Here is a 9,150-nt window from a genome sequence, read left to right as displayed (position 1 = left end):
GAGGCATGATGCCATGCTGAGATCCTCCTTCCCTGCCAGATCCACAGAGCCAGGATCAGAGCTGTGGCACAGCATGGAACGGAGGAGGCAAAGAGTTTTGGCAAAAAGGGTGAATTACTCTCTAACCCACCACCCTTTCCAGCCTGGGAGCAGGGTCTCCCCAAAGGGATTAATGCCTTCGAACATGCCAGGATCCCTCTGCGCTGGCCAGCACCCAACAGCTGCCCCATGAACCCCCATTTCACCTCCAGCTTAGCAGGAACATCCAATCTGCCTGCCCCCTCGCACCGCAGCTGCGCACACAACCCCCCCCACCCCACCCCGCCCGCATACTCTGGCCCACCAGATCTAGGCCAGGGGTCAGCGTGGAGCCGTGAGTGGTTCTTGCACCCATTGCATAAGTGTGTTGTTGATTAAGCAGTTCCCAGAAAGCAAAGCCCAGGGACCGGCCTGACCAAAATACACCACCAACAACCCCCCGGGTCCCCGCAGGCCCAGCACTTGCTGCACACATGGCTTCTGGGCCTCTGACCTCATGTCCGGTGGGGCAAGCGTGGCACCTGACGACCTGACCTAGAGGCGCCAATGGACTGGGTGAAGCAGGGACCCCTCCCCAGGGGCTCATGCACGAACACCTGAGCATGGCTCCTACCAGACCACCCATTTCTGCGGGGCTCTGCCACTGATGTCAGCCAAGGAAGTGCCAAAACCCTCACCCAGGGACCATGGCATAGGCCACGCTCCAGCACTGAAGAGCTTCCTCCCCACAAGCCTCTCTTCCCTGGAGCAAGTGCTGGCGGCCGCAGACCAGAGGAGTACCTGGGCTGGGGCTCGGGGCAACAGCCGACAGGGCTGGCAGCACAGCATGCGCTGGAGCAGGCGTCGAAGGCTTCTGCAGGGGCAGTGCCTGGGGGCAGCCTGTGTCCCTGGGGCCGAGGGGCCAGCACGGAGTGGGACGGAGGCCGGGGCAAGGGCTGATGGAAGGCTAGAGGTGCTGGGCCGGCGGGGCCGGGCAGGCCGGGGTCTAGCCGTGGGAAGAGAACGAGGCCAGGGCTCACGGACAGGGATGGAAGGTCGGCGGCCCCGCTTCCCTCGGTGCCCGCACTCCTCTACCTGCCGCAGCGGGCCGGGCTGCCTCCCCGGCGCCGGCCAAGGGAAGGGGGATGGGGAAGCGGCCTGACACAGCCCCCCGCGGCCAGCCCCGGTCCGGCGCTGCCGACCCGACCCGCTGCCCCCGGCCCGGCCCGGCGCAGCGCTCCCCCGTGCCCCGGTGCCTCTCGCGGCCCGCGGGTGCCGTCCGGCAGCGCGGGGCAAAGCCGGTCCCGCGGGCTCCGCCGGAGCCGCCCAGCTCCGCCGCGGCGCCGGCCGGGCAGGGGGCGGCCCTGCGGGACGGGGCACCCGGGGCCGGGGGCGCCGGCGGCCCCGCGATCTACCCCCGCACGGACGCTCAGCGGGGACCGGCAGCGAGGGCCGGCAGCAAGGATCGGCACCTCGCACCAGCCGAGTCGAAACCGCTCGGTGCGGATCGCCGGGTGCCTCCGAGCCGGGGGCTGCTGGCTGGAAACTGCCCGTGAGATTGAAAATTAAAAATTAACCCTTTTCAAGGCAACACCAGGGGCTTTCAGGAATTCCCACCCCTCCCCTGAGAGCCAGGCCCTGCCAAGGGACACCCTGGCACACTGTGCTTGGACCTTTGCTTCGGGATCTGTTGATACTGGCAGAGGCTCCTTCCAAGAGCCACCGGCAGCAGCTGCATATCCCTGTCCCCTCCCGGAGCAGAGGCCGAGGGGACAGCACCTCGTGGAGCCTTGTGTTCCCCTCTGTGTCAGATCTGGCACATCCCAAGGGCACAGCGCAAGTGCTGGGTCGATGCCGTCTACACAGCATCTCCTGTGCTGGGCCGGGCTGTGGGGCTGTGGGGCTGTGGGGTGGGCTCCCCCCCAGGGTTACTGCTCCCAGCAGGACCAGCGTGGCAGTATCTCACAGCAGCTAGGCATGCCTGCCTGCGACGCGCACTCCAAAGCACCCTGACTGAACAGGGGACCCCAGCAGAAGTGCAGTGTCACAGCAGGGGGAGAGGTGTCACCACAACGTGAACACTACCCTCCTCCCCTCTCTTTTCCCGTCAGCGAAGGAGAGGTCTATGCCCAGCGGGAAGTCACACCCTGCTGCTCTCAGGTTTTCTGTTCTGCTCCCTGAAGAGCCTGACTTGGTACTCTGCCTTCATGCTTACATCAAGGTTACTTTCGCTGATGAGGGAGAAGACTTGCAAAATAAGCCAGGGCTGTGGTGAAGCCCAGATAGTCACTTTTCCATGTACAGCTTGTCAGGGCTATAAATACACAGCTCCTGCCTGGGCCACCAGCTGAGGGGGCTGAGCAGCTCCTTGCGTGTGCTGGGGGCCCCTGCCTGCCACGTGCCCCTGCTCTGTGTCGGTCCCATGGCAGGCAGGGAGGGGGACTGCGCCTGGCATCAGGGGATCACCCTTCCTTGACTGCACCCTCCTCACCCTGTGGTGTTCCCCAGGTGGAGTGCAACCGTGGGATTCCTGAACCTTGGTCAGCCTTGCCCCATGCTGTGAGTGGGGAAGGGGCAATAGGCTGCACCCAGGCATCCTGTTTCCTGTGGGTAGGGGACAAGCTGCATGTATGCAGAGGAGGGCCTGTGTTATGGGACCCTGGTCCCTGCTCATCTGGGGAACCTCTGACCTGAAGGCATCAGAAAAGGTATGTTTTCAGGTGGTTGGCAAACCCGCAGGACAATGTGTTCTGCCCTGATCTCAAGCTGCCAGGGACAGGGAGGGGCTTCAGAGACTGGGACCCCTCTTGGGGGAGCTGCTGCTACCTCAGGCACCCCAAATCATCAGGACCTTTGTGCCCACTGGGATGCAGCTGCCCTGTGGGGCTTGGGCTGGCTGCAGCCCAGGTGACAGAGGGCAACATGGTGACTACTCATAGGTCCCTGGACGTCTGGACTGAGAGATGCCCCCCATCCCTCTGCCTGAGGGCAGGGGGCAGTGTGCCCCCAGGGCTGGTGGGCAGACCCTGCTGTGTGTCCTGTGGTGTCCAGAGAGTGCCTGTGCAGTCTAGCAAAGGGAAGAGCTGGGTTTCGGGAGCAGGTAGTGCAAGGGAGCCGTTTCAGGCAAGGCCCTGGTGGGCAGCTAGCCCTGCTGTGCTCTGAGCCCCGTAGGGAGTGAGGGAAGTGCCCAGCAGGAGTGCTGCGGTGCCAGGAAGGGGAACTGGAGGTATCCCAGCCCTGCTCGAGGGCTTGCAGCACCTACAGATGCTTCAGCTCTGGGTCTCAGGTGTGCGCTGCCCTGAGCTGAGGCATCTGTAAGGGCTACAGGGCGCAGCCAACAGCTCCTCTGCCCCTTCACTCAGCCCCTTTCTGCCCATGCCTGCTGCAGCCTAGAGAGCTCAGAACTAGCTCCAGGAAAGCTGTTTGTTCAATAAATACAGACAGTGAAAAGAGGCGTTGGAAAAGAGGGGAGAAAAAAAAAAAACAGAAAAAAACCAAACACCAAACTCTCTTTGGGTTTGCGCAAGTGGCCTTGGGTCCCAGACAGTATTGATCATGAGTCTTCCACCCTGCTTGTGCAGCAGCTGGGTCAGCGGGAACCCTTCAGGTCTGAGTCCTGGAGGCACCAGGGCCTGGATCTCAGCATGGTGGCTGCTGCGACCTGACGGGGAGATGCAGGTCCCCACTCCAGCACGCCTCGGGGGAGCGCCTGCCTCAGGATTCATGCAACGTGGGCAAACACTCTCTCCTGGTTGTTCCATCCCAGCTCAAGGTGTCACAGGTCCTCCAGAGCAATACGCATCCTGGACCCCGCTCCAGCCAGAGCTGCTCATGGCTCTGACCGCCTCTGCAGGATCCTGGAGTGGGACACCAGATGCAAAGCCGTCCTTCAAGCCAGCTGGGGAGAAGGTCTAACACCACCCTCCTCCTTCTGCTGACTCTCTTCCCACCTGGTTCAGCTCCGTCTCCAGCCTCTGGGATGGGGTCATCAGTGCTTGCAGGGTGGGCCACAGGACTGCAGTCACCCAGCTCCACCCCAGCCAGCTGCATGCACCGCAGGGGATCATCCCAGGAGCTCCGCTCGTGATCCTCCCTCTCCCACCCCAGCACCCTCTCCCAGCACCGTCTCATGGGGGACATGTGGGAAGCAGTGGAGAAACGGTAACACGAGATTACGTAATGGGGCTGATGTGTCAGAGCCGCCCTTTGCCCCCAGCTCTCACGGCACTGACATGTCCCACTTTGTTGTCAGCCAGGCTGGTGAGGGGCAGCGAAGGGGGCAGCTGCCCCAGGCCACGGGCCAGAGACGTGCCGAGAGGTTGCTCCCCAGTGAGGGAACTGGCATGGGGTTCTAGGCAAGGGTGGGTGTCCTGGGAACTATGACTTTGGCAGTCTTGCCTGGCAGTCTCTGTCCACTTTAAAAGGGAGAAGAGTTGCTCAGTTTTGTCCTGACTTGGGACAAGGATGGCCAAATACAGACGGTTTTGCTGGAATGGAAAATTTGGCCCAACCACATAATGGTGCCTTCCCCAGTGGGAATCACAAGCCCCCCGTGTCCGGGGGCTCCCATGCCATGTCCTGGACCTGGCTGAGATAAGTCAGGGGTTCTGCATCGCCCCAGGAAAGGCAGCCAAGGGGCAGAGAGCATGAGAGCTGTAGGGGCCAGCAGCACTACAGTCTTTGGGAACAGTGCATCCTGGTGGTGGATGCCCAACCCTGCTGCCTGGGTTTTATAACCAAGTCGTTGGTGAGAAGAGGACTGCACATGGCAGAGTGGATCAGTTCTGTGCTATCTTGGGGCTGTACGTGCTAGGGCACATCTGCCACCTTGCACCTTGGGGAGAGATGGAAGATGTACTAGCTAATGATGGGTTGCACATATACGTACACATACATGTGCACACTACAGCTGGGAGACTTTTATTTAATACCAGGTAGCTGGGATGCTTGGAGAAGGAGACACTTTCCTCCCACTGGGATCAATTTCCCCTTCCTCAGCCCCCTCAACCTTATGTCCAGCTGAGGAGTGGGGCCCCATGGACGGCCCTCTCCCCTCTGGCCTAGCCATCTCCCAGCATCTTTTCAGCTTCTATCTCCTCCTGAGGTGGCCGCTGCTGGGACCTGTTACCTGAAGAGCACATGTTCATGTTGCAGCACTGAGGGCTGCACCATGGCCTTGGTCTGGGACCAGCAGCAGGGCGAGCCGGGGCTGCCCTGAGCCGCCCGAGGAGTCGTGATCTGCAGAGTTCTGCAGGCAGAAGGGTCTAGTGTCCATCACGAGCTGTTTTCAGAGGCCATGGCTCTTGGGCAGAGAGGAATCCATGGGCAGATCTGAAGGGGGAAGAGAGCCGTGTGGAAGGTGAGGGAGGAGAGGACTTGCATCATCTGATTCAGCATCATCTTTGATACTTCAGCCTCAGGAGGAGAAAACACCTTGGCAGGGTTCCCATCTCTCAGCAGCTCACCAGGTCTCACGCTGCCAGAGATGGGCCAGGAGGAGGGGATCCCTGTGCAGCACAGGTCCTGCCCTCCTGCCTCCTCAGGTAGCCAGTCAGGTGCAACCGCAGGCATCGACAATCATGTCGGGGATGTCAGTCTTGACAATGTTGCTGTCCCGGTCATAGTAGAGCAGAGAGAGGGGGCGACGCTGCGTGGGCACGCAGCATGAGTCCACAGCTGCGTCTGCGTTATTGGCTTTGATGAGGTTGAGGACAGCAGTGTGGAAGGAGGCGGCAAGGCCAGGGATGCCAGCCATGTGCAGGGGGCAGAGTCCCGCACAGTAGTTCATGTGATATCCCTCCGGCTGTATGATCCAGTCCTCCCAGCCAATCTCCTTGAAATCCACAAAGAATTCCTTGCGGCAGCACATCCGAGAGTCCCCACTGCAATCAATGCCACGCCGCTGGACTCGGTGGGGTGTCCTGGCCCGGGCCTGGGCTGCCACAAATGGCCAGTGGGAATCCCTGTGGCCACCCAGAACGGGAGCTCCCCAGTCCTCTGACACCTCCAGCTCCACAATGAGCCTCTGGCTCCCTTGGCCAAAGAGGCTCTGGACAGCTCGGCCCACGTCCAGTGTGGCCCAGCCAGCCCTCTGCACCTCCAGCTGTGTCTCACTGACCACAGTCGTGTTCAGCCCCATCAGGTCTGGCTTCAAGAGTCTGACAGTGACAGGCTGCGTCCCAGGGCCGGGGACTGCCCAGAAGAAGTAGAGGGTGGCTTGCAGGATCTCGGTGCTCCCAGCCAGCTCCCCAGTGAAGCGGAAGAGCAGGCGAACGCTGCGGGAGGTAGAGGACCCTGTGCACAGAACCAAAAGCAGAGTCAGGAGGTGAAGGGAGGAGGGGGCTCCCCCAGCTGGGGGCACAGAGTTGGAGCAAATGAGAGGTATATCCAAACCAGGGAGAAGGGTGCAGTACATAAAGGTGTCAAGGGGCCCCCACTTCCCTGTACTGCTGCTGCTTCTCTTTCTGATGCCACTCTAAAGCAGTAGCATCTGGGCCTGGTGCTGAATGCAGCAACCCGGCTTGGTTCCACCTCCTCTGGCCTGACATCCCGAGGCTGCTGACATCACTGACATCAGTGAGGCTGCTGGAGAATTTCAGAGTAGGTTATCTGGCTGTGTTAAACCAGCCTTGGATTTAAGGCAGTCATGCTGATTTGCACCTCCAGGACGACCTCTGCTTTCTATGGCTGGAACCATCACCTGACATTGCTCCAGCATGTCCCACCCTTGCTGCTGCTGAGGCTGCAGAGCTGCCTCTCCTCCTCGTGAAGGAAGGGCTGATGGACACCGTGGGACCAGCGCTGGGCTCCTTGGCACAGCTCTGCCCGTGAGGATACAATCCCCCTCCTCTGTGGTCTGGCTCAGCGCAGTGGAGCGAGAGACTGGACTCAGCCCTGTGGCTCATGCCGGCTCTTCCGCTTCCAGCAGACACTCCACCGAGCCAGGAGACAACTCCCCATTGTCCTCATGTACGGGAACACAATGTACTCCAGAGGAGCATTGTTCCCAGAGGTCTTAGAGGACGCAGCAAGCCCTCACTATCCCACAGCAGCGATGCAAACCACACAAAGGGCTGCAAGGGGAGTGTGTCCCCCCCACACCTCACCAAGCAGCAGTTTGGGCTGGGCAAGTGATGTTGCAGAAAGATGCTCTGCAGGATGGAGCAGAGGATTCTGCTCCTTTCCAAAAGAAGGCTGCATTGGCCTGGGAAAAGTGTGGGGTGCAGGCCCCTGTATTCCCAGTGATACTTGTCAAGACCCCTGAGCATGTTTTGGGGAGCTCTCTCCTCCTAGGAATGCAGCTGATTCTGGAGTGAAATGTGGCAGCCTACCACTTTGGGTAGGAAGTGGAGAAGCAGCTGAATGAGGGGAGCAGATGGGCTTTGGAGACCTAAGTCCACATATACACTATGAGCTGATGAGGAATCTAGGGTTAAAATTATGTTTTGAAAAACATGGACATCTCACCCCTCCACCTCTAGCACAAGTGGGGACTGTTAACAGAAATGGACAACAAATTCTCATGATACAGCAGTCCATCTTTACTCCTGCACCCACCCCCCCTGCCTCAACATGTCCCATAGATAAATGAGAGCGGCCCTGGAGCCTCAGTAGAGCTTTCATTTGCCTGTGGTGAGGGGCAGCTGGTTGGGGTAAGCTTGGGATGTGGATGCAAAGGTTCTGGGTATAGAGCCTCTCATTGTTACTCCTTCCAGCAGCAGTGTGCCCACTGGCCCGGTGCATAGCATGGCATTGCTTGCAGGAGCGTGATGCCCCTGTGCAGAGCTTCTGAAATGCCCGTGCAGAGGAAGAAGCCTCTCACTACCTTCCCCCAGGCAAGACCTTCCTTCCCTCTGTGCCCCCCACCAAAGGGCCCATCCCACGTGCCCATGGGATGCAGGGTCTGAACAGACCTGACTCGGCAAAGCTCAAGATCTCGTATTCCTGCACACCCATCCCAGGACGCAGGTGTGGGATGCTGCTGTCTTGGGGCATCCCTGGAGAGACGGCCATGTCCGTGTGCTGCGCACGCATCCTGTGGAGGGCAGTCAGCAAGGCCTCCCTGGATGTGGGATGAGTGATGTTGGGCCTGTCTGGCAAACGGAGCTTGGAGAGGATGCTCTGCTTTGCCAGTGCGATGAGGACATCCCGCTGTGTGGTGGGCGCCAGGGCCGCCAGCCCACAGGCTGGGCACCACACTCCCTTGGGAGCCACCATCCTCAGAAGGCTCAGGAGTAGGAAAGCCATCGTGGCTGACATCTCTGGTGCCAGAAGGTGACAGCTTTGGGGGGTCTCAGCTGATAGTGTTCCTCCGACTGTCCAATAAGCCAAAGTCAAACTGGGACAGCAGCCCTGGTGCTGGGAGAGCAGAGCACGGCAGCAGGACGGCAGCACTGGACTCTGCAGGAGCAGAGAACAAGGAAGGGCTCGTTCTCCTGACGTGGCCACAAATATTGGCTGATCCCGGGCAAGATAAACGCCCCAGTGATCCTGCAGGAGCCTCTCCTGGGCACGGGACAGCCGGGCCGCAGCTCGCCTGAGGTTAAGGTGGACCTGGGCGGAGAGTGCTCCTGCTCAGGACCTCAGCCCAGGGCTGCCCACTCGGTGGAGGCTGCTCGGGGCTGCTGGGGCTCGCCCTGAGCAACCTGCTCCGGCCATGGGAGGCCACCCTGGTCTTGCCTTGCTGCCCACCCCAGGGGTGGGCACCCAAGCAGATGGCAGGGGCCATCTCGTACGGCTTGGGCCCCCGGGGTGACGGGGCATGCCCGGGGCGCAGTGTGGGCCCCCCTGCGGCGCGGTGCAAGGCGGGGCGGGGCGGGGCGGGGTCCCCCGGCAGATGGGGAATGCCCAGGCGTGGTTTGACCGCACCCCCCACCGCACCCCCCGCCGCAGAGCCGGAACCCCGCGCGCCGGACGGAAGGGCCGCGGGACCGGCGCAGCGTCAGCCCCGCCCCCGGGCCCGCCTCTCACCATGAGGGCGGGGCCGCAAGCTGACTCCGCCCACGAATGGCGGCAGAGGTCTCTGCTCCGCGCTGCGCCCTCCGCCGCGCTAGGGGGAGCTGCCGCCTCCCGCCCGCCTTCCACGGTGTCGCGTCCTGGGGGTTGCTACGACAACGGGCGCACGGCGGGCGC

At 61.3% G+C, this 9,150-nt stretch overlaps 1 protein-coding gene across 1 annotated transcript; it reads right to left on the bottom strand.

Moving 5' to 3' along the window:
- Positions 1 to 4,922: 4,922 nt before the first annotated feature.
- On the bottom strand, positions 4,923 to 8,579 carry LOC142048715 (inhibin beta C chain-like). The gene is made up of 2 exons (XM_075075868.1): positions 7,932 to 8,579; positions 4,923 to 6,312 (listed from the first exon to the last, which is right to left on the bottom strand). Exons 1-2 carry the CDS (start codon positions 8,275 to 8,277, stop codon positions 5,570 to 5,572), a joined length of 1,089 nt encoding a protein of 362 aa, XP_074931969.1. The 5' UTR covers positions 8,278 to 8,579; the 3' UTR covers positions 4,923 to 5,569.
- Between the last annotated feature and the right edge of the window lie 571 nt (positions 8,580 to 9,150).

Source organism: Phalacrocorax aristotelis, chromosome 26 (genome assembly GCF_949628215.1).
Source record: "Phalacrocorax aristotelis chromosome 26, bGulAri2.1, whole genome shotgun sequence".
NCBI classification, from domain to species: domain Eukaryota; kingdom Metazoa; phylum Chordata; class Aves; order Suliformes; family Phalacrocoracidae; genus Phalacrocorax; species Phalacrocorax aristotelis.
The sequence above is the reverse complement of the archived record's forward strand: the minus strand, read 5'-3'. Positions and strand labels throughout refer to the sequence as shown.